At 46.7% G+C, this 25,747-nt stretch overlaps 1 protein-coding gene across 2 annotated transcripts in view; it reads right to left on the bottom strand.

The window, feature by feature from the left end:
• The window catches only part of LOC110538510 (E3 ubiquitin-protein ligase SMURF2), a 68,038-nt gene that overhangs the window by 12,102 nt on the left and 30,189 nt on the right, over positions 1 to 25,747 (bottom strand). The window contains exons 2-12 of one of the 2 annotated variants that reach the window (XM_021625373.2): positions 18,295 to 18,333; positions 16,510 to 16,618; positions 9,407 to 9,540; positions 7,045 to 7,110; positions 6,152 to 6,236; positions 5,573 to 5,656; positions 4,468 to 4,682; positions 3,169 to 3,253; positions 1,822 to 1,986; positions 756 to 914; positions 552 to 605 (exon numbers count right to left, since the gene is read on the bottom strand). In XM_021625373.2, the coding sequence (XP_021481048.1) occupies positions 552 to 605; positions 756 to 914; positions 1,822 to 1,986; positions 3,169 to 3,253; positions 4,468 to 4,682; positions 5,573 to 5,656; positions 6,152 to 6,236; positions 7,045 to 7,110; positions 9,407 to 9,540; positions 16,510 to 16,618; positions 18,295 to 18,333 (1,195 nt within the window). The remainder of the gene's footprint in view (positions 1 to 551; positions 606 to 755; positions 915 to 1,821; positions 1,987 to 3,168; positions 3,254 to 4,467; positions 4,683 to 5,572; positions 5,657 to 6,151; positions 6,237 to 7,044; positions 7,111 to 9,406; positions 9,541 to 16,509; positions 16,619 to 18,294; positions 18,334 to 25,747) is intronic. The other variant, XM_021625374.2, reaches the window with a different exon arrangement.

The following is a 25,747-nucleotide window of genomic DNA, read 5'->3' as shown; positions in this document are numbered from 1 at the left end:
ACACATGCACTGACGAACACTGCACACACAGGCACGCACCAGCACACACACACACACCAAAACACACTTTCACGCACACACACACAATTCATTCATTGACTCGGACATCAAATTTATGCTCCGTTTCCTTGACGTAAGACGCTCCTCAGCCACAGACACATCAGTCTTGGTTTCCACATTGCTATCTGATGTTGAGCCAAAACAAGCTTTGTGACGGATTGTGTGCTAAAACCCCTGCATGATCAAAACCGCTGCCGGGCGGTGGAATGCAGCCTTGTGCGTGCAGTGTGTGTGTGTCTGGATGGGTGAGGTTGTGTGTGGGAGTGTGTGTGCACAGGAGAAAGGCTGCTCTGATAGCTGAACCCCAACAGGTGTTTAACACACCTTGGCACTGGACTCCCCTGTAAAACATCCTGTGTGGGGGAGTCAATATGTCTGTGTCTGTATCTGTGTGTGTCTGTCTGTGTGCAGTCTGTTCTGTCTCTCCAGAACCAAGTGTTGGAGAAATAGAGGTTGGCCATAGAATAGAGGGGGGAAATAGAGGGCCTCACCTGATCGGACTGTTCTGCATTTCGATGCCGCTGCGGGAACCATTGGGGCTTGGGCTGCAGAACACAAAACACCACAGTTACACAGCCACACTGCCAGCCAGTCATACAGTACAGTTCTCCCTCAAATACTTCTCATTTAATCTGGGCTGTTATGAGGCTCTGGACCATGTTTCATTTGTGGCGCTGGTATAACCTGATACTCACTTAAGGACTAGATGCAGGTTGGCGGAGAGGCGCGGGTCTGTGAACTGCGTGGTGCGGTTGTTATGGTCCACAAAGTAGACCCGGCCGGTGGCTGTGTTCCTGATCTCCCAGCCAGGGGGCAGTGGGCCCAGCTCCTCACAGTTTACATTACTCAGGTCTCTGGGAAGCACAAATCCCCAACACAGTCAGAGGTAAAGGGCAGAAAATAGAAAGAATCAAAGAATGAGACGTAAGACCAATCAAAGTCAGGGAATGAAGCAGACCTCAAGGCTGACGGTAACTGGGAAACAAAGAGACGAGAAAAGATTCCAAAACGACATCACTTTTATTCCATTCTTCTTCTTCCCGTCTAAATTACTTATTGCTGCCATGCAATCCTTTCAGCTGGACTCCTTTAGCTGTCTGTGGAGAGCAACTAAGAAACGACAGCAGCCCCACTTCAGCGGTAGTGACTTATCGGACTGAGGCCCAGCCAAATGACCAAGCCTCTCAGCACTGGGAGCTTGGCAGCCCAGCATCTGCTGCACACACAACCAGGGTGTGGCGTGACCAAGAGGATAGCATCAAGTGCAAGAAAAATGCAATCTATCACACGTATTTCTACGGGGGCAAGAGAACGGCATCTATCACACGTATTTCCACGAGGGCAAGACAACGGCATCTATCACACGTATTTCCACGGGGGCAAGAGAACGGCATCTATCACACGTATTTCCACGGGGGCAAGAAAACGGCATCTATCACACGTATTTCCACGGGGGCAAGAGAACGGCATCTATCACACGTATTTCCACGGGGGCAAGAGAACGGCAACTATCACACGTATTTCCACGGGGGCAAGAGAACGGCATCTATCACACGTATTTCCACGGGGGCAAGAAAAACAGCATCTATCACACGTATTTCCATGGGGGAAAGAGAACGGCATCTATCACACGTATTTCCACGGGGGCAAGAAAAACGGCATCTATCACACGTATTTCCACGGGGGCAAGAGAACGGCAACGTCTAGGTATTTTTCAATCACTGACTTTCTTTCTATTGACTCTATTCCCAGTAGACTTACGTGTTGATGTGTGTTCTCCTCTGGGCCTGTGGTAATCCATGAAACACACATGCCTGAGTGAGTGGCGTCTCGGAGCCACATGTACAGTAGGGCTGAAGGCTGTGTGCTGAGAGCATGGAGGCAGAGGGCATGCCAGAGGTGTCTGCTGTGAATCCTCTCAGATCCCTGTGGTTTACATTTACATGCCATTTAGTGGACTCTTTTATCCAAAGCGGCTTAAAGTCATGAGTGTATACATTTCACATACGGGTGGTCCCGGGAATCGAACCCACTATCCTGCCATTGCAAGCACCATGCTCTACCAACTGAGCGACAAAGGACTGTGACACCAGCCCTCTAATCGTAGCTTGTCAGCATGTAACCAGCAGCATATTTATAGAAGGGTCCGGACAAGCCTGAGGAGAGCTAGCCACTGATTGTCCATCCCATGAAAGAAACATAGGTGGGGGTAGGTGATGGTGTATATCAACAGCCTCACCCAAACCTGCATGAAACTACATTACAGCATCCCAGATCATCATGTTTTTGTCATCAGCCTCAAATCATTTGTGTTGGAAATACTTAATGAGTGTACTGGGTATAGTGTACAGAGTATGTATGTGTTCAGAAGTGGTGCTGGGTATACATGGGCACTGTGTGTTCAGACAGTGGTGCTGGGTATACCTGGGCACTGTGTGTTCAGACAGTAGTGGTGGGTATACATGGGCACTGTGTGTTCAGACAGTAGTGGTGGGTATACATGGGCACTGTGTGTTCAGACAGTGGTGCTGGGTATACCTGGGCACTGTGTGTTCAGACAGTAGTGGTGGGTATACATGGGCACTGTGTGTTCAGACAGTAGTGGTGGGTATACATGGGCACTGTGTGTTCAGACAGTGGTGCTGGGTATACCTGGGCACTGTGTGTTCAGACAGTAGTGGTGGGTATACATGGGCACTGTGTGTTCAGACAGTGGTGGTGGGTATACCTGGGCACTGTGTGTTCAGACAGTGGTGGTGGGTATACCTGGGCACTGTGTGTTCAGACAGTAGTGGTGGGTATACATGGGCACTGTGTGTTCAGACAGTGGTGGTGGGTATACCTGGGCACTGTGTGTTCAGACAGTGGTGCTGGGTATACCTGGGCACTGTGTGTTCAGACAGTAGTGGTGGGTATACATGGGCACTGTGTGTTCAGACAGTAGTGGTGGGTATACATGGGCACTGTGTGTTCAGACAGTGGTGGTGGGTATACCTGGGCACTGTGTGTTCAGACAGTAGTGGTGGGTATACATGGGCACTGTGTGTTCAGACAGTGGTGGTGGGTATACCTGGGCACTGTGTGTTCAGACAGTGGTGGTGGGTATACCTGGGCACTCGAGGGTCGTGCCATGTGCTGACTCCTGTCTGGGTGTGGAGGAAGTAGACCTGGCCCTGCTGCGTGGTCCTCTGCTCTGTAAGGCGGGAACAATAGCATGGCTACTCATACAGGTATAAGAGGTACAGAGCAATGGTTACAGACAAGTACACACATGAGAGATGAGTGAGAGAGAGGGATGAATGAGAGATGAGTGGGAGATCAGTGAGAGATGAGTGAGAGATGAGTGAGAGATGTGAGTGGATGATAAGGAAAATAAAGCTGTTAGTTATACATTTGTTCCACCGTGAGGATTGTTATTGGTGCGTCAATGTGCGTGTGCGTATCTTGATCCGAGCGTGTGGAAGAGTAACAGAGATCACACAGATGGAGATAAAAGCAGGGATTGAGTCAGTTTGGATCCCAGTTGCGGGGCTGACGGGGGGAGAAGATGGTAGTCTGTGTTGGTGAGCTCATTCATCACAGCTTGACAGAGATATTTCCATGAGCTTGGAAGCTCTTCTCTGGCATTCCTTAGGATCCACCGCCCTGCCTCTCTAACATACGTGTACATAACCCCCCCCCTCACCCTGCCTCTCTAACATACGTGTACATAACTCCCCCCCTCACCCTGCCTCTCTAACATACGTGTACATAACTCCCCCCCCTCACCCTGCCGAGCACCGATGCACCCAATGCATTCGACACAGAGTGACACTTCTTGGCCCGCCAATGGGGCTGCTGACAGCGGTTCAGAGGAGCTGGACCAAAAAGAGACAGCACCCTCCTAATCTTGTAGAGCTGGGCTGGGCTGCTGTCATGTACTCCTCTTGCCAGCACTCCTAAATCCTCAGCAAGACTACAGTGTCTGAATATCAAGCAGCCGCCCATGGGCTGCATGTGAGGAAGGAGAGAGGAGAGGGAGGAGTGAGCGGCTGCCGCCAGACTTTAACTGCTAGATCGATTCAATTAGTTCTTTAAAATGGGGCCTGTCAGGCTGCTTATGCTGCGCTGCAGAGTCATGGTGGCTGTGCTGTTGGGACTGAATAGGGACACATATTAGCAGGATGATTCAGCTGAGCGTTGGGCTGAAGAGAGGAGGAGGGAGGCAGTTAACACTGAGGCATTGCAATGACGACACCGGTCTTAAAACAGAAGGAGACGACTTTCATAGAGGATGTTCATAATACAGAATGCTCCAGTCTAGTCTGGCTGTGGGAACCGAAGTGGTCGTCCTATAGTGTGATTGTGTGTATGTTGGTGTATGTCCGGTGTGTCTATATTGTGTGTTAGAATCCTCTTTCCACTAACCGTATCCCTCGGGCAGATCTGGGGGTGTGTGGAGGTGTGTCCTGCTCATGTAGTTCCTGTGTCTCTGGGAGCGGACGCGTCTCTCCTGGGCCCGCTGGTCGCTGGACGGGACACATGGAATGGTGGGCGTGGCCCCGTTGGTGCTCAGGATGGGCGTGTTCTCATCCACGATGCAGCTGAGAGGCCGGCCCGGGCTGGAGTACTCCGATGCAGGCCTGGGAGAGACAGGGAACAGGAGGAGATCACAGTCAGACAGGGAGGGTGGGTTATAATATATCCTTCATGGTAGTTTTGTTCAAATCAGGCCCATGTCTATTCATATTTCATATCTAGCTGTGCTTGTAATACGCTTAGATGCTAGGGCTAGACATTGGCTTGCTCCTGCTTTCTTAAGCATCATCAGGTCAGTGAGGCAGAGACAGACACAGGCACACACACACATACAGAGCAGTATTGAGTGAGGGGCCTGAGGCCAGTCTAGAGCAGAGCAGAGTAACAGGAAGGGAGCTGATAAGGGAGCAAAGAGAGAGAGAGACTGTGGAGCAACAAGAGTCTTAGGGCCCCATTCAATAGTCTGCAGTGTCTCCTAATACAAATTCAATGCTGTCTAGGTCTTGGGGACTCATGCCTCATGCCATGGGTTTGAGGCTGGGTATTGGGTAAGACTGTGTACTCACTCAGCCTGGACTCAGGGACAGACATAACATAGTAAACGTAAACTGGTCTCCCTCCATTTAGTATATGTTACGAATAACAATTCGTATGATGTTACAAATTGCAATTTGTACAATATGTTAAGAATTTTCAATAGGTATGATATGTTAAGCTAGGCGGCTAATGTTAGCTAGGCTAGGAGTTAAGAATTAAGGTTAGGATGAGCTAATATGCTAAGTAGTTACTAATTAGCAAAAATGCTAAAGTTCGGGTTGCTAGACATTCGCTATATACGCCCACCCATCCTACCCGACCAACCTCCCTCCTTCAGTGTTTTGGCTTCAGTAACCTTATGTCTTATGTCATCATACCAAACATATCATACTAATTTGAGTGTCACAGATTTACATTTATTAAGTTACATCAAGACTTTGAGGCCAGGCTGACTCACCTTGTAGGCCTCTCCCACTGTGTGGTGCGTGTGATGTGGTTCAAGTACTGGATTCGGCCAGACGCAGTCCTCCGCTCCTCCCAGCTGGATGCAGTAGATACAAACACACACACGTACAAAGCAGTGAGTGGACATTGAGGGCAACCAAGTTCAGGTAGTACCTTCTGTTTCACTCTGTTTCAAAACATTCCCCCCCTACTAAACATGACCCAGATATTCCCCACAGAGCTTCTTGCTAGCTAATAGGACGCAGTCTCCCATCTGCTCACCCAATTCCTCTGGCACACACCAACCCCAGACTAGACTCCCTAACCCCAGCCAACATCATTGGCTCAGTGCTGAGGTCAGTCGTGCTAAGCTGGTGAAGTGTCTGAACAGCAGAGCCTCTGGCTACTTAGATTGGAGTCTGGGACACCACACCACATGCTGTCTGGAACACTTTTGGTTGTGGGGCAGTGTGGTTATGATAGGCTCAGACTGGCCCTGTTGTGAGGGTATGATGTGGTGATAGTGGGTCCACTGTCCAGTACGGACAAATGTTAAATGGAGTTGTGGTGTGTTGGTGGGTATGGTACTCACCCGTCTGGCAGGTCATTGTCAAACAGACGGCTGCAGTCCACCACTGGGCCTCCTGTGCCTATCCTGTCTCTGGACTGCAGGCTCACTTTGGACACACAGACACATTCAGATACACATAGGAGAATGACTGGGTGGTAGAATCTCACTCTGTTCATGTTCATGTCCTCTCATACCAGAGATTAAAACGGAACTATTTTAAAACTGTGAATTGCTGTAATGCAATACTGTAATGATGTTATTTAGGGCTAAATGAGGAATCAATTTTTAAGAGGATCACATGGTCAAATCCTCTTGTGCGTGACAAGATGATTGTGTCTGGAAGTAGAAGTACCAGCCGTCTGCACTCTGACAGTGGCCTGACCAGTCCCGAATCCCAGTTCTGGAAAGGACCGAAGAAGTGAGTGGAGGGCACGTATCAATGCTAGACTCTATGTCTACTGTAGCTAGCTAACCCTGCCTGTTCAGTGCCCATGTTGGTGGGTCAGTGGTGCTGTGACTGTCTGTCACCAGGCCCTGTGGTGCAGATGGAAGTGCGGGCCGTCTGGAGTCAGAGGGAGGCGCTCATCAAGCCTGGTGTCAGAGGCACGGCACGCTCAGGGCCAGCGCTCAATGCTTTACACACCAACGAATCACTGGGAAAATAAGTCACCCAGCAGGCTCTGGTTGCTGGAGGGAGCCTACATGGTGTTGGGAGGGTTTCTTGTTCTCTTTCCTAGTTCTATTTCTATGCGTGGTGGTCTAGTGAGGTCTTATCAGCATTATAAAAACAACTGTGGTTAGCCTGAGGTTCTAATAATGGAGGGATAACACTTCAGGTACATAACAGTGTTACGTGAATGTACATAAGTGTGTGGTGAAAGTCTGTGTGGCCTGCTGGTCACCGCTGTACTTACCCACTATCTGACCCCTCACTGTGTCACTGTCATTGAGGCCCAGCTTGTTCATGTCCAATCTCTGATCTGTGGAGGAGAGTGGGGAAGGAGGAGAGCGGGGGGAGAGAGGGGAAGGAGGAGAGCGGGGGGAGAGAGGGGAAGGAGGAGAGGGAAGAAGAGAGAAGAGAGAGGAAAGGGGGATCGATCACTGTCTTGAGAGACATGTAAAATAGCATTTGTTGGGAGGGTTTTTGTCCCCGCAGACAAGTCCCTTTGCTCTGTATCATTTACATCACCCACAGTGAATTCCTCTCCCCCTCCCTTGGAGGCTGGGTATGGGATATGTACTGTTCCTCTCCCCCCTCCCTTGGAGGCTGGGTATGGGATATGTACTGTTCCTCTCCCCCCTCCCTTGGAGGCTGGGTATGGGATATGTACTGTTCCCCCCCCCCCCTCCCTTGGAGGCTGGGTATGGGATATGTACTGTTCCTCTCCCCCCCTCCCTTGGAGGCTGGGTATGGGATATGTACTGTCCCCCCCCCCCCCCCCCCTCCCTTGGAGGCTGGGTATGGGATATGTACTGTTCCTCTCCCCCCTCCCTTGGAGGCTGGGTATGGGACATGTACTGTTCCTCTCCCCCCTCCCTTGGAGGCTGGGTATGGGATATCTACTGTTCCTCTCCTCCTCCCTTGGAGGCTGGGTATGGGATATGTACTGTTCCTCTCCCCCCTCCCTTGGAGGCTGGGTATGGGACATGTACTGTTCCTCTCCCCCCCTCCCTTGGAGGCTGGGTATGGGATATCTACTGTTCCTCTCCTCCTCCCTTGGAGGCTGGGTATGGGATATGTACTGTTCCTCTCCCCCCTCCCTTGGAGGCTGGGTATGGGATATCTACTGTTCCTCTCCCCCTCCCTTGGAGGCTGGGTATGGGATATCTACTGTTCCTCTCCCCCTCCTTTGGAGGCTGGGTATGGGATATCTACTGTTCCTCTCCCCCTCCTTTGGAGGCTGGGTATGGGATATCTACTGTTCCTCTCCCCCTCCCTTGGAGGCTGGGTATGGGATATGTACTGGAACAGATGGTCTGTAGAGTGGCCATGGACCGTAAAAAAATCACTGAGCATCGGTACCGAGCAGCCTGCAGTTCACTACAGAGGTCAAACATTTGACAAATCTCTGCACAAAGCCGGCACTATTCCACCCAGACTGAACATGGACATGAACCCCTGCCAATGTCTGGAAACTCTTTGTCTACGTTCTCAGCCCAGGCTGAAAAACAAAGCAAAAAAAAGGACCAAAGAAATGTCAGGAATACCACGTTGCCTGCAGACATGAGAAATGCCACTATCTGTTCACTGTTGTCTGAGTGTCATGCAGATCAGCTCAGGATGTGCGTCTAGACTAAACAGGGACCAAAACATGGTCGGTCAAACCATTACAAGACTGGGGCAATGAGCGTGCACACACAAACCCAAAGCCCCCTAAAACGCCTGTGGACAGGACACAGTGGAACAGCTGCAAAAAGCACAAGCGAAAGAATGACAAACATACACTTGAATAAGACCACAATCGAGGGACATAACAAATCTATGCTTACATTTAAATAGCTGTACAATTATGCATGTCTGAGTAAAATGACCGGTTGTCTAGATTTGCCAACCGAGATAAACGGAGGTTAGTCACTGTGGCGCATGTGTGGAGGGTGTGAGGAGGGGGGAATGAGAGGAAATGCAGAAGCAAACTACTCACAGCTGAGGCACAGGGTTCAGGTTTTCCAGGAAAACAAGTGTCAGGGGCTTCTATGAAAAGCAGTGGGATTTTGTCCTTTTTCTGTCTACAAGACTGTAGCAGGCCTATCAGCATAGTATACACATAGTGTGAGGGGGAGGCCCTTTGGTAAAGCCATCACTGGGTCCCTGCCTGGCTGCTACTGCTGCATTGGCTTGGAGCACCAAGCCTCAATCTCATTTAGCCATTTGCTTCTGACAGGACACGTTCACAGTGATTGTGGGCTGATGCTGATTGTCTTTTCCCTATTTCTGGCACTGCAGAATGTGACCCCTCTCACAACCTGGTCTGTGCCCTGTCAGGAATAGGGAGAGAGTGTGCGCATTTGTGAGGGTACAGCTCAATGTGTCACTGTGACAGGAGAAGGGGATTATTAGCCTGTGACTCCGCTAGCCTGTGACTCTGCTAGCCTGTGACTCCGCTAACCTGTGACTCCGCTAGCCTGTGACTCCGCTAGCCTGTGACTCCGCTAGCCTGTGACTCCGCTAGCCTGTGACTCCGTTTGTGGGACAGACAATTTTTAACTAGACAGACATTACCTCACAGCATTAAATACACACACACACGCACACTAATTCAATCAGGTAGTCCTTACAGCCGGTGTCTTTGAGGCGGTTGATGGCGTTGGATAGAAGGCGTACACAGCCCAGGAAGCCAGCCCCCTGCTTCTTATGGATCTTCTTGTGGTTCCACACACTGATGGTGATGGAGTCAGACTTGCCAATATATCTGAGGAGAGAAGAGAGAGACCAGTCACATCCAATGTACTGTAGATGTTACTAAAGCCTGTGTGAATGCACTGTTCCAAAAGGCCAGTCTTTGCCTGGATGTCCCCGCTGGGGAGGCACACATCCGCTCGGGGCTGCCTGTCACCGCGGGCTGCGTCCCCACAAGAACACAGTCAGGTGTCAGAGGGATTTTCCGCCCGACGTCTGTGAATGTGCGACTCCCGACCCCGAGAGTCTGGGTACGAGACGGACGAACACAGACAAATCCTGTGAGTCATAAATCATCCAAAGACAGCCCTTCGACCCAAAATCACCCAGAGGGAGAGGGAAATGAAAGAGACAGAGAGGAGAGGCTGAAAGAGGGATAGTGTAAGTGAGGAAAAGAAGGAGAGAGTGAACAGTTGAACCATGACATTACTCCCTGACTGCCTCTGTTATCACTCTGTGTGTGTCAGTCGAGGCCTGGGTATTAAACTCACACTACGTGAACCTGACGTGGCACATCTGTTCAGCCCAGTTCCCTTCCTCAGTGTAAAACTAATCATCCATACAGTTAGCAGACTGCATCCCACTATAATTACCATGCTGCTTACAGAAACTAAAGGGATGTGAAACAATGCGGCTGTGAGTAAGATGTCTGGACATTTTGAGTGGAAGCCAAATGCCTGTCTGGGGTGCTATCTGAGAGCATTAGAATGCAGGACAGATTTGTAGGGGGGAATTATTACATCCAACACAGATCTGGATATGATTATTGTATCAAATAATAAGGGCAGTAGACTAGACATTGGATTAAGCTTTTCAAAACAAGATACAGTATGTTTATATACACTATACACATTCCAAACATACCAAACTCTCAGATAATATGATTACTTGTAATAAGATAAGAGTTTCTCCTCTTAGGCCATCTCTATGTTATGTCTCTGGTTGGTTGAGGTACAGTATATGGCATATTGTATGGCAGTTGGTGCTAGGCAGGCCAGGCTGTCACACTTCCTCAGCAGGCAGGATAGGACCAGCTGGGCCCTGGGGACACTACCGCCACCTGTTCCCCCAGTCCCCATAGCAGCAGAGATGGGACAGAGAGGGACAAGGGCCTGGGCCAGGCTATGGGACCACAACATTGTGCACGTGTCCTTTCATCCCAATATTTGTATCTATGAAGTTATAGGAGATTAATTATATATATCAGTGACGTGCACAATACGGAAGTGGTCTGACGAAGCAGCTGCTAAGCTACAGCACTGTTTTGCTAGCACAGGCTGTAATATGCTATGCGATTCATCCAATAAAATGCTAGAGCTGCCGGTTTCAATGAGCAGGACAGTATTCCGGACGCTTATAAGAAATTCTGCTACAACCTCCAACGTGCCATTAAACAGGACATTTGCCAATACAAGACAGATTGAATCCTACTACAACGGCTCTGATGCTCGTTGGATGCGGCAGGGCTTGCAAACTATCACGGGGTACAAAGGGAAACCCAGCCACGAGCTGCCTAGTGACGTGAGCCTTTCCAGACGAGATAAATGCCTTCTATGCTCGCTTCGAGGCAAGCAACACTGAACCATGCATACAGTTCATTGACTATAGCTCAGCATTTAACACCATAGTGCCCTCCAAGTTTATTACTAAGCTAAGGACCCTGGTACTGAACACCTCCCTTTGCAACTGGATCCTGGACTTCCCGACGGGCCACCCCCAGGTGGTGGGGGTAGGCAACAACACATCTACCACGCTGACCTTCAACACGAGGTGCGTGCTTAGTCCCCTCCTGTACATGCCCCATCCACATCCACGGGACTGTAGTGGAGTGGTGAAATTATCATGGTCTACACTAGAGGTCGACCGATTAAGATTTTTCAACGCCGATACCGATTATTGGAGGACCGAAAAGCCGATACTGATTAATCGGACAATTTAACATTTTTTTTTATTTGTAATAATGACAATTACAACAATATTGAATTAACACTTATTTTAACTTAATATAATACATCAATAAAATCAATTTAGCCTCAAGTAAATAATGAAACATGTTCAATTTGGTTTAAATAATGCAAAAACAAAGTGTTGGAGAAGAAAGTAAAAGTGCAATATGTGCTATGTAAGAAAGCTAACGTTTCAGTTCCTTGCTCAGAACATGTGAACATATGAAAGCTGGTGGTTCCTTTTAACATGAGTCTTCAATATTCCCAGGTAAGAAGTTTTAGGTTGTAGTTATTATAGGAATGATAGGACTATTTCTCTCTATACCATTTGTATATCATTAACCTTTGACTATTGGATGTTCTTATCGGCACTTTAGTATTGCCAGTGTAACAGTATAGCTTCCGTCCCTCTCCTCGCTCCTCACTGGGCTCGAACCAGCAACACAGCGACAATTAGCACGCGCTAACTAGCTAGCCATTTCACTTTGGTTACACAAGCCTCATCGCAGGAGTTGATAGGCTTGAAGTCATAAACAGCGCAATGCTTGACGCACAACGAAGAGCTGCTGGCAATACGCACGGAAGTGCTGTTTGAATGAATGTTTACGCGCCGCGCCTGCTTCTGCCTACCACCGCTCAGTCAGATACTTACGATACTTGTATGCTTGCATGCTCAGTCAGATTATATGCAACGCAGGACACGCTAGATAATATCTAGTAATATCATCAACCATGTGTAGTTTACTAGTGATTATGATTGATTGTTTTTTATAAGATAAGTTTAATGCTAGCTAGCAACTTACCTTGGCTTACTGCATTCGCAGTAACAGGCAGTCTCCTTGTGGAGTGAAACGAGAGAGAGGCAGGTCGTTATTGCGTTGAACTAGTTAACTGTAAGGCTGCAAGATTGGATCCCCGAGCCGACAAGGTGAAATTCTGTCGTTCTGCCCCTGAACGAGGCAGTTAAACCACCGTTCCTAGGCCGTCATTGAAAATAAGAATGTGTTCTTAACTAACTTGCCTAGTTAAATAAAAGGTCAAAAAAATATACAACAATAAATAAAAAAAATTGGCAAATCGGCACCCCAAAATACCGATTTCTGATTGTTATGAAAACTTGAAATCGGCCCTAATTAAATCGGCCATTGCGATTAATCGGTCGACCTCTAGTCTACACACACCAACACAGTCGTGAAGGCACGACAACATCTCTTCCCACTCAGGAGGCTGAAAAGATTTGGCATGGGCCCTCAGATCCTCAACAATTATACAGCTGCACCACCGCTTGGCATCTGACTGCAAGGCGCCATCCAGGACCTGGACGCCAGGGAACTTGGCCCCAGTGATGTAGTGGGCCGTTCGCACTACCCCCTGCAGCACATTGCGGTCGGATGCCAAGCAGTTGCCAGTCACGGGCAGGCCTTCAAAATTGTCAAAGACTCCAGTCGCCCAAGTCATAGACTCTCTGCTACTGCATGGCAAGCGGTACCGATGAACAAAGTCTGGAACCAACATGACCCTGAACAGCTTCTACCCCCAACACAAATAGTTAACCAACTAACCTAGACTACCTGCATTGAGCCTTTTTGCACTAACTCTTTTGACTCATCACTTACGCTGCTGTTACTGTTTATTATCTATCCTGTTGCCTAGTCACTGTATACCTATGTACATATCTACCTCAAATACTTCGTACCCCTGCACAACGACTTGGTACTGGTACCCAATGTATATAGCCAAGTTATCGTTACGCATTGTGTATTTATTATTACGTGTTTATTATTATTTATCTATTATTTTTCTACTTTCTTTCTCTCTGCGTTGTTGGGAAGGGCCCGTAAGTAAGCATTTCACTGTTAGTCTACACCTGTTGCTTTCTAAGCATTTTATTTTTACCTTTATTTAACCAGGTAGGCAAGTTGAGAACAAGTTCTCATTTACAATTGCGACCTGGCCAAGATAAAGCAAAGCAGTTCGACAGATACAACGACACAGAGTTACACATGGAGTAAAACAAACATACAGTCAATAATACAGTATAAACAAGTCTATATACAATGTGAGCAAATGAGGTGAGAAGGGAGGTAAAGGCAAAAAAGGCCATGGTGGCAAGGTAAATACAATATAGCAAGTAAAACACTGGAATGGTAGTTTTGCAATGGAAGAATGCAAGAGTGCAAAGTAGAAATAAAAATAATGGGGTGCAAAGGAGCAAAATAAATAAATAAATGAAATACAGTTGGGAAAGAGGTAGTTGTTTGGGCTAAATTATAGGTGGGCTATGTACAGGTGCAGTAATCTGTGAGCTGCTCTGACAGTTGGTGCTTAAAGCTAGTGAGGGAGATAAGTGTTTCCAGTTTCAGAGATTTTTGTAGTTCGTTCCAGTCATTGGCAGCAGAGAACTGGAAAGAGAGGCGGCCAAAGAAAGAATTGGTTTTGGGGGTGACTAGAGAGATATACCTGCTGGAGCGTGTGCTACAGGTGGGAGATGCTATGGTGACCAGCGAGCTGAGATAAGGGGGGACTTTACCTAGCAGGGTCTTGTAGATGACATGGAGCCAGTGGGTTTGGCGACGAGTATGAAGCGAGGGCCAGCCAACGAGAGCGTACAGGTCGCAATGGTGGGTAGTATATGGGGCTTTGGTGACAAAACGGATTGCACTGTGATAGACTGCATCCAATTTGTTGAGTAGGGTATTGGAGGCTATTTTGTAAATGACATCGCCAAAGTCGAGGATTGGTAGAATGGTCAGTTTTACAAGGGTATGTTTGGTAGCATGAGTGAAGGATGCTTTGTTGCGAAATAGGAAGCCAATTCTAGATTTAACTTTGGATTGGAGATGTTTGATATGGGTCTGGAAGGAGAGTTTACAGTCTAACCAGACACCTAAGTATTTGTAGTTGTCCACGTATTCTAAGTCAGAGCCGTCCAGAGTAGTGATGTTGGACAGGCGGGTAGGTGCAGGTAGCGATCGGTTGAAGAGCATGCATTTAGTTTTACTTGTATTTAAGAGCAATTGGAGGCCACGGAAGGAGAGTTGTATGGCATTGAAGCTTGCCTGGAGGGTTGTTAACACAGTGAAGCACACACACACGAAGCATGTGACAAATACAAATTTATTTGAGATATTATACTTCTTAGTATATGTAACGCCCGTCGTCGTGGAAATGACTGGACCAAGGTGCTGCGTGGTAAGCGTACATTTTCCTTTATTTATGTAAATGTCGCCAACAAAACAAGAAACGATCATGAAGCTTACTAGGGCTGTAGTGCCACTAACAAAGATAACTACCCACCAAATACAAAGGAAAAAAGGCTGCCTAAGTATGATTCCCAATCAGAGACAATGATTGACAGCTGTCCCTGATTGAGAACCATACCCGGCCAAAACATCGAAACAGAAAACATAGAAATAAAGAAACTAGAATGCCCACCCTTGTCCCACCTTGGCCTACCCAAAATAGAGAATAAAAGCCTCTCTGGCCAGGGCGTGACAGTATAAATGTAGTTTGAAGCGTGCTGAACAAGAAACTGATAGGTTTGTCCCCTGGTTTGTCTCTAATAGGGCTACAGAGCTGTATTACAGTCCAGTCTGTCTGCTCCACATACTTTAACTGGGCTGGATAGGAGTCGAGGAGAGGCAGTTTGCCAACGAGACAGTCTGCTATCCTTGGCATACAGGCCACTTCCGCAACAATGCTGGCTGGGGTCAGCGGTCACAGGCCAGTCTGTTGGTCAGACCACTGACAGCACCACTGATGAGGCCCTGACGTGTCAATGTTGCCATGAGCACATACACTTCCTCACGCTGTGCACATAACACCAATGGAAAAAAGCTTCAGTGCCAATTAAGCAAATGCTTTTCTGGCTCTGCTGAGCGTGAGCACCAGGTGTTTCAGACACCATTTGAATATGTGTGAGTGTGCTCAGCTACCCTCAGTCAATTAGACTTCACACACTGAGGAGAGTCCATGTGCCTTAGCATGGATTAGTAATCCTTAACCCTGACACACAGAGGGAAGGCACCTGGCAGGTTCCAGGTGATAAAAAAAACTGGAGAGGTGTGTGTGCGTGCGTTTGGCTCCGTCTTGGCAGCACACAGGTCGATGTCCTCCCATCCATCACCGTGTCCAGCACTCTCTCTCCTCCACAGTGGGACTGACTGACTGACGGCTGTGTTTCCCTCCTGTCAAACAGGACATGAACAGCTAATTAAACAGCCAGGGTCTGGGAGAGGGTCTGGTATCCTGAGCAACCAAACAAACGGAGACATGCGCTTCCTCTTTCTGTTACCTACGCGTGACGCCTGGATAAACACTGGGCAAATACTGGAAACTTTCACTCCCCCCCCTCTTTTTCCAGGTTGTTTTCACAAGACAAGCAGTCCTTGGGAAAGTGACATGGGTGCAACAAGACATGCACATATCTGTCCAAAAGGTAAAAGGCTTCTGAGATTAGTTTCCCTCCCCACGGTTCTATTTAAATGTTTTTCTTTTTCACTTTAACTACCCCAGTGGAGTTGTCATTGCTGGCCTACAGATAAGTGAGAGGACAGACATAAACACAGCTTACTGTAAGGCATTCAGATCCTGCAGAATCAATGTGTGACACATCCCTGATGTCCACTTGGCACATTGGAGTAGGGTGAGGGAATGCTTAGATCACAGGTGGGGCCTTAATTGGGGAGGGCAGGCTCATGGTAATGGCTGGAGTGGAATGGTATCAAATATATCAAACGCATAAATTCCATGTGTTTGATGCCATTTCAATCGCGCTGTTCCAGCCATTATTATGTGCTGTCCTACCCTCAGCAGCCTCCACTGGTGTAGATATAGCATAGAGGGCACTGGTGATAGTTCTAGAGAGGGGCCGCAGTTCAGCAGAATGCTGGTTCATTACTAAATCAGCAGGTTAAGGTAAGGTTTCTGTTAGATACACAGTTTCACATCTAGTCACAGCTGCTTCTATATGAATGGTATGTCAAGCGCAAGCTCTGCACTATCCATTATGTTAGTTGAGTGATGAGGGGACTCACAGGTCGTAGTGCTGGTTCCACTTGGGGTCAAGGGTGTTCTTCACGATGTCTGTGGAGTGACATTGTCCTGAGCCGTCCACCACCACTTTGGCAAAGGGATCAGGGAGGCCTACAGGGAAACAAACACACACACACACACACACACACACACACACACACACACACACACACACACACACACACACACACACACACACACACACACACACACACACACACACACACACACACACACACACACACACACACACACACACACACACACACTCAGCACACTGGCCTGGCCAAGGACATACTGTACTAGGAGAAAATGTTACAGGCATCACTCCATCATTATTTGATGATTTCATTATGCAGATGGAAGTGAGACTATCCGGTTTCTGAAAGGGGGAAAAGAGGTCATCTGAAGAAAACTACTTTGGATGAATAACATTCTATGAGAGTCTAGGAATGGCTGATGTGTGAATCTGATAGTGTGACTGAACCTGAGCCGAGTGACTGATATCTAGAGATACGGGTGGACATGACATTGACACTAATAGACAGACCTGAGGGACCTGTTGGATGACATTTACCTGCACATAGCCTGGGTGTGGTGGACACACAAGCTCACGGACACACACACACATATGCCATGCAGGCCCACACAAACAAAACAAAACTGCACTTAGAAATACATCTCTCCGTATACATAAACACACTATCCCACAGAGACAAGTCTGAGTTGCTGCCACACAAGGCAGAGTTCTCTCCACCCAGGCCCTGACTGAGTGAGTGTTTACTCAGCCCCTGAGTGCTGGAATGGGAGGAATGGGCACCAGAGAAACCACCTGAGTCAGGGACCTTAACACACTCCCTCTCCATGACAGCCTGACCCAAACACACCCAAACACTGGGGCCACTATGGACACCTAGCACACACTGGAATGTTGTGCTGTTTCACTCTGAAATGGACTAGCTTTAAATGTCAGTATAAAGTTTTATTGATATCCCATATTTAACCTCCACAGAATTGCCCCAATTAGGCACATTTGGGCAGACTTAATACATCATTTTGAACAGAAATGCAATGGTTCGTTGGATCAGTCGAAAAATTTGCACATACACTGAAATTGCGCCTAACCTGGAAAAAGACATTGTGAACCTTCTCTTGCATTTCAAAGATGGTGGGGATGATGATCTTTTACAAGATCTAATGTTTTATATTCTCCTACATTCATATCACATTTACACAAACTTCAAAGTGTTTCCTTTCAAATGGTATTAAGAATATGCATATCCTTGCTTCAGGCAGTTAGATTTGGGTATGTAATTTTAGGCGAAATTGAAAAAAAGGGTCCGATCCTTAAGAGATATTTCAGACCTGTGTGACTCAATGCATGAAATGTGAATGAAACAAAGGGAATAAAATAGTCCTAGTTTTATTAGTAGTTTTATTGACTAATATTGATAATAAGCTACATCATTGTGATGTGGTGAGCTCATCTTTCTCCCCACAAACATATCAGTAGTAACATTACAGGCTACTAACCCTTTCCTCTTTGCTGGTGTAGTGTAGTGGTTGGTTAAGTGTGTTAGCATGGTGTTCTGCTGGTAGGGAACTCTAGCAGCTGGCAGCAGGTCCTCTTTTATCAGCTCAAACTGACCCACATTTCACATTTCTCACGGGGGATACATATCTCACACTGCAGACATCAAAGCCCTCAAGCCCCCTGACTATGAAATTATAAAGCCATTTAACATGGAGTCGAGGATCAGAAACACAGCTTTCACTGGGTTACTTACGAAAGAAATCTTTCTTCACCAGGTTTTTGGCACAGAGGACTGAAAGAGAAGAGGAGAATGAGGTGTTATTTTTAATCGTTGCCGATAGACATATTACACACTGACAGGCTGTTGTGATCGTGTGGTTACATCACTGCCAAGGGAGAGAGGTTATGCAGGGCTGAAGTGATACACTGCTGCTCAGGGAACTGAATCAAAAAGCGCTCCATCTTGGATATGGATAACCCTGGCTACATTACATAAGCAGCAAGAGCATTTATTTTATAATGTGTAATGTAAGACAAGTAATGTGACTTTTAGGTGATAAAAGAAAACACATGAACATATATCTTTAGCCAGACTGGATTGTGCTAAACCCTATATCTCCACATTTGAGTGTGTGTACTGATCATAAGTCATTTCCAAGATGGCGTAGCAGTCAGACGTCTTTGTCTTCGTCTTGTCGTGTCCCTTGTATATATATTTTTACATATTTTTCTTCGCATATCTTTTAAAAATATTTTCCTAAATCTCAACTTCTAAATACTCTCCTGCAACCCGCCTCACCCAATGTGGCGTGGATCTGCTTTTTTTAAAGTATTTCTATTTACTTTGGATCTGGAATCCCTCAACTGAAGCTAGTCAGCTAACTAACCACCTACCAGCTATCAGTTAGCAAACCATTGCTAGCGGTCATCAGCTAACCTTTAGCTCGGAAAGCTATCGCCAGTTCGAACAACGTGACTCAAACCAGAGCATAACGGACCTATTTCTCTCCATATCCCTGGATTCCTGCCGCAAACTCTTGAACATTTTAATCTGGATCTTTGCAACTAGCTAACCGCAATCCCGGGTGACAACTCCTGGCTAGTGTTTCCATCACGGAGCAAGCACCAATTAGCCTGAAGCTAGCCCGGCCAGGGCTCCTGTGCTACCACCGAAGCCCACTCCTGGGCTACAATATCCAGACCCCTTCTTCTACTTCTACCGCTAATTGCTAGCTTGCCTGCCCCGGTCTGCTAACTGCTAGCTTGCCCGCCCCGGTTTGCTAACTGCTAGCTTGCCTGCCCTGGTTTGCTAACTGCTAGCTTGCCCGCCCCGGTCTGCTAACTGCTAGCTTGCCAGCCCCGGTCTGCAAACTGCTAGCTTGTTTAGCCCCGGCCTAATAACTGTTAGCTAGTTAGCATCGGCCTGCTAACTGTCTGAATCGCCGTGTCCCCAGTCAGCCCAACCACTCACTGGACCCATATGTTCACTTGGCTACGCATGCCTCTCGCTAATATGAATATGCCTCGTTCATTACTGTCCTGGATAGTGATTACTGGCTTGTTTCACTGTAGAGCCTCTAGCCCTGCTCAATATTCCTTAACCAACCATGTTGTTCCGCCTCCTACATGCGATGCGATGACATCACCTGGTTTAAATATCTCATCATTACTCAATGCCTAGGTTTACCTTCAATGTACTCACATCCTACCTTACCTTTATCTGTACTAGAGGTCGACCGATTATGATTTTTCAACGCCGATACCGATTACTGGAGGACCAAAAATAGCCGATAACGATTAATCGGCCATTTTTATTTATTTGTAATAATGACAATTACAACAATACTGAATGAACCCTTATTTTAACCTAATATAATACATCAATAAAAATAAATTTAGCCTCAAATAAATAATTAAACACGTTCAATTTGGTTTAAATAATGCAAAAACAAAGTGTTGGAGAAGAAAGTAAAAGTGCAATATGTGCCATGTAAGAAAGCTAACGTTTAAGTTCCTTGCTCAGAACATAAGAACATATGAAAGCTGGTGGTTCCTTTTAACATGAGACTTCAATATTCCAAGGTAAGAGGTTTTAGGTTGTAGTTAATAAAGTATTTATAGGACAATTTCTGTCTATACCATTTGTATTCCATATACCTTTGACTATTGGATGTTCTTATAGGCACTTTAGTATTGCCAGTGTAACAGTATAGCTTCCGTCCCTCTCCTCGCTCCTACCTGGGCTCGAACGAGGAACACATCGACAACAGCCACCCTCGAAGCATCGTTACCCATCGCTCCACAAAAGCTGTGGCCCGTGCAGAGCAAGGGGAACAACTACTCCAAGTCTCACAGCGAGTGACGTTTGAAACGCAATTAGTGCGCAACCCGCTAACTAGCTAGCCATTTCACATCGGTTACACCAGCCGAATCTCGGGAGTTGATAGGCTTGAAGTCATAAACAGCGCAATGCTTGAAGCACAGTGAAGAGCTGCTGGCAAAACGCACAAAAGTGCTGTTTGAATGAATGCTTACGAGCCTGCTGCTGCCTACCATCGCTCAGTCAGACTTCTCTATCAAATATCAAATCATAGACTTAATTATAACATAATAACACACAGAAATATGAGCCTTTGGTCATTAATATGGTCGAATCCGGAAACTGTAATTTCGAAAACAAAATGTTTATTATTATCACATATACCCTGACTCTGCGTGCAATGAACGCAAGAGAAGTGACACAATTTCACCTGGTTAATATTGCCTGCTAACCTGGATTTATTTTAGCTAAATATGCAGGTTTAAAAATATATACTTCTGTGTATTGATTTTAAAAAGGCATTGATGTTTATGGTTAGGTACACGTTGGAGCAACGTCAGTCCTTTTTCCGCAAATGCGCACCGCATCGATTATATGCAACGCAGGACACGCTAGATAAACTAGTCATATCAACAACCATGTGTAGTTAACTAGTGATTATGATTGATTGATTGTTTTTTATAAGATAAGTTTAATGCTAGCTAGCAACTTACCGTGGCTTCTTACTGCATTCGCGTAACAGGTAGGCTCCTCGTGGAGTGCAATGAAAGGCAGGGGGTTAGAGCGTTGGACTAACGTTAGTTAACTGTAAGGTTGCAAGATTGAATCCCTGAGCTGACAAGGTACAAATCTGTTGTTCTGCCCCTGAACAAGGCAGTTAACCCACCATTCCTAGGCAGTCATTGAAAATAAGAACGTGTTCTTAACTGACTTGCCTAGTTAAACGAAGGTGTAATTCTTTTTTACATTTTTAAAAATATATTTTAAATCGGCCAAATCGGTGTCCAAAAATACACATTTCCGATTGTTGTGAAAACTTTAAATCGGCCCTGATTAATCGGCCATTCCGATTAATTGGTCAACCTCTAGTCTGTACACTATGCCTTGAATCTATGCTATCGTGCCCAGAAACCTGCTCCTTTTACTCTCTGTTCCGAATGTGCTAGACGGCCAGTTCGTATAGCATTTAGCCGTACCCTTATCCTACTTCTCTGTTCCTCTGGTGATGTAGAGGTTAATCCAGGTCCTGCAGTGCCTAGCCCCACTCCCCAGGTGCTCTCATTTGTTGACTTCTTTAACCGTAAAAGCCTTGGTTTCATGCATGTTAACATTAGAAGCCTACTCCCTAAGTTTGTTTTACTCACTGCTTTATAGCACACTCTGCCAACCCGGATGTCTTAGCCGTGTCTGAATCCTGGCTTAGGAAAACCACCAAAAACCCTGAAATCTCCATCGTCAACTATAACATTTTCTGCCAAGATAGAACTGCCAAAGGGGGCGGTGTTGCAATCTACTGCAAAGATAGCCTGCAGAGTTCTGTATTACTATCCAAGTCTCTACCCAAACAATTCGAGCTTCTACTTCTAAAAATTCACCTTTCCAGAAACAAGTCTCTCACTGTTGCCGCTTGCTATATATAGACCTCCCTCTGCCCCCTCGATACCATATGTGAATTGATTGCCCCCCATCTATCTTTTGAGCTAGTGCTACTAGGTGACCTAAACTGGGACATGCTTAACACCCGGCCATCCTACAATCTAAGCTTGATGCCCTCAATCTCACACAAATTATCAATGAACCTACCAGGTACAACTCCAAATCCGTAAACACAGGCACCCTCATAGATGTCATCCTAACTAACTCACCCTCCAAATACACCTCTGCTGTTTCCAATCAAGATCTCAGTGATCACTGCCTCATTGTCTGCATCCGTGATGGGTCTGCGACCAAACGACATCACTGTCAAATGCTCCGGAATAGATATTGATTGGAATAGATATTGTCCTTGGTTCACTCCAGACCTGTCTGCCCTTGACCAGCACAAAAACATCCTGTGGCGTTCTGCATTAGCATCGAATAGCCCCCGTGATATGCAACTTTTCAGGGAAGTTAGGAACAAATATACACAGGCTAAGGCTAGCTTTTTCAAAAAGAAATTTGCATCCTGTAGTACTCAAAAAAGTTCTGGGACACTGTAAAGTCCATGGAGAATAAGAGCACCTCCTCCCAGCTGCCCACTGCTCTGAGGCTAGGAAACACTGTCACCACCGATAAATCCACAATTATTGAGAATTTCAATAAATATTTCTCTACGGCTGACCATGCTTTCCAACTGGCTACCCCTACCCTGGTCAACCTCCCGGCACCCTCCACAGCAACGCGCCAAAGCCCCCACCATTTCTCCTTCACCCAAATCCAGATAGCTGATGTTCTGAAAGAGCTGCAAAATCTGGACCCCTACAAGCCGGGCAAGACAATCTGGACCCTCTCTTTCTAAAAAATTATCTGCCGAAATTGTTGCAACCCCTATTACTAGCCTGTTCAACCTCTCTTTCATATCGTCTGAGATTCCCAAAGATTGGAAAGCTGCCCCGGTCATCCCCCTCTTCAAAGGGGGTGACACTCTAGACCCAAACTGCTACAGACCTATATCTATCCTACCCTGTCTTTCTAAGGTCTTCGAAAGCCAAGTTAACAAACAGATTACCGACCATTTTGAATCCCACCGTACCTTCTCCACTATGCAATCTGGTTTCAGAAGCTGGTCATGGGTGCACCTCAGCCACGCCCAAGGTCCTAAACGACATCATAACCGCCATCGATAACAGACATTACTGCACAGCCGTATTCATCGACCTGGCCAAGGCTTTCGACTCTGTCAATCATCACATTCTTATTGGCAGACTCGACAGCCTTTCTCAAATGATTGCCTCGCCTGGTTTACCAACTACTTCTCTGATAGAGTTCAGTGTGTCAAATCGGAGGGCCTGTTGTCCGGACCTCTGGCAGTCTCTATGGGGGTGCCACTGGGTTCAATCCTCGGGCCGAGGATTCACTCTCTCTCTTCACTGTATACATCAATGATGTTGCTCTTGCTGCTGGTGATTCTCTGATACACCTCTACTCAGACGACACCATTCTGTATACTTCTGGCCACCCCTTGGACACTGTGTTAACTAACCTCCAGACAAGCTTCAATGCCATACAACTCTCCTTCTGTGGCCTCCAACTGCTCTTAAATGCAAGTAAAACTAAATGCATGATATTCAACCGATCACTGCCCGCACCTGCTTGCCCGTCCAGCATTACTACTCTGGACGGCTCTGACTTAGGTATCTGTAGTTGTCCACATATTCTAGGTGTCTGACTAGACTGTAAACTCTCCTTCCAGACTCACATTAAGCATCTCCAATCCAAAATTAAATCTAGAATCGGCTTCCTATATTGCAACAAAGCATCCTTCACTCATGCTGCCAAACATACCCTCGTAAAACTGACCATCCTACCGATCCTCGACTTCGGTGATGTCATCTATAAAATAGCCTCCAACACTCAACAAACTGGATGCAGTCTATCACAGTGTCATCCGTTTTGTCACCAAAGCCCCATATTTTACCCACCATTGCGACCTGTACGCTCTCGTAGGTTGGCCCTCGCTTTATTTCTACTTTGCACACTCTTCCACTGCAAATCTACCATTCCAGTGTTTTACTTGCTATATTGTATTTACCTCGCCACCATGGCCTTTTTTTGCCTTTACCTCCCTTATCTCATCTCATTTGCTCACATTGTATATAGACTTATTTTTCTACTGTATTATTGACTGTATGTTTGGTTTATTCCATGTGTAACTCTGTGTTGTTGTATGTGTCAAATTGCTATGCTTTCTCTTGGCCAGGTCGCAGTTGCAAATGAGAACTTGTTCTCAACTAGCTTACCTGGTTAAATAAAGGTGAAATAAAATAAAATAAAAATAAGCTGACAATCAGGTGATGACTCAATGACATGAGGAACTCTCCTGTTCCGCTCCAGAAAATAGACCCACATCAACATGCTTTATAGCTATAGTAGTTGATTAACAGCAACTCAACCAAGAAAGTAACTTGAAGATAGTGTATATGGGCACATGTTGGCGACATGCTGAATCATAAGGCATTCGCACATGAATTCAATATACTCTTCCCCACAGCAGCCAGCCTGCAGCAGCAGAGTAGTAGATTGGGCAGATCCCCAGTGAGAACCATGGAGGGGCTGCTGAGGCAATGAGGCAGAGACACTTAAACACCCTCCACTGGGCCTGGATGAACGGCCACCTGGGTGTCTGGAGCCACCGACACACACTCAGTCACTTACTCAGCCCCAGTCCAAGCCCAGTCCCTCTGGTCCGCTTCAGTACAGACACAGCCACAGGCAAGAATGGCCTTTCTATTGTTCTTCAATTACCTTTGTGTATTTGGTCGATGTATTTTTTGGGCCATCCCGGTCACATCCTACTGATCAAAATCCACCCACTATGCTCACTACCAGCGCCGTTCAATACCACCCCCATAGACGCCAGCTGCGGTGCGACAGCCGTCCATAGCTGCCATGTGAGTCGATTTCAGATCTTTGAGAGATGAAATCTGTCTCTTGTCTGGCGGGCTCCGAGGCAGTTTGTGTGTCTTCTCTCTACAGAGACCTGCTCACATGCAGGTGTGTCCAGACTTTACTTTGCTAACAAAAATAAACAAAGGCAGGCCCATAGGGGCAGACAGCAGCCTAAGCCATTGAATCTACAACCACCGCTATTCATCTGCCCCTCCCCACCCACCCACAGCCAAACACAGGGAGAACCACAGTGCTTACACTGCATGTGAAACATAACCTGACTCCTAAATCAATTTAGGTCTGAGCTGAAACAACGTATGAGAGGGAACAGAACACCATTTAAGAGTGCCATGGACTGAATTAAACACACAAATCACAGACCGCAGTGTGAAACACAAACATCTACACATGGTGTTTACTGATACACTCAGCACACACAAAGGGTTTCTGGGTTTAATGAAAATTACACCATTAAGATGGAGAGGGAGAAAAATAGGTCTTAACCGAATCTAAACCCTCTTGGGGGATGGGAATGGAGAACATGCTCGACAGACGAGGAAGAATTTATTCCAGCAAACATCCATGGGAATGTGTTCCGTTCCAGTAAAACCCACCTCATTACTCAAACATCTGGTATGCATCTCTCTCAGTCAGTCTCACACACCACAGGCCCCTGAAAGGGTCCACAACACCTCGCACTGCACATCCGCTCTAGCTCCAGTGATCTAATTAATTATTTACAGGCAGAGAGGTGTGAGAGAGAGAGAATGTCGGGGTGTGAGGTGCTGTGGGGGGGTGA

Source organism: Oncorhynchus mykiss, chromosome 12, assembly GCF_013265735.2.
Source record: "Oncorhynchus mykiss isolate Arlee chromosome 12, USDA_OmykA_1.1, whole genome shotgun sequence".
NCBI classification, from domain to species: Eukaryota; Metazoa; Chordata; class Actinopteri; order Salmoniformes; family Salmonidae; genus Oncorhynchus; species Oncorhynchus mykiss.
The sequence above is the reverse complement of the archived record's forward strand: the minus strand, read 5'-3'. Positions and strand labels throughout refer to the sequence as shown.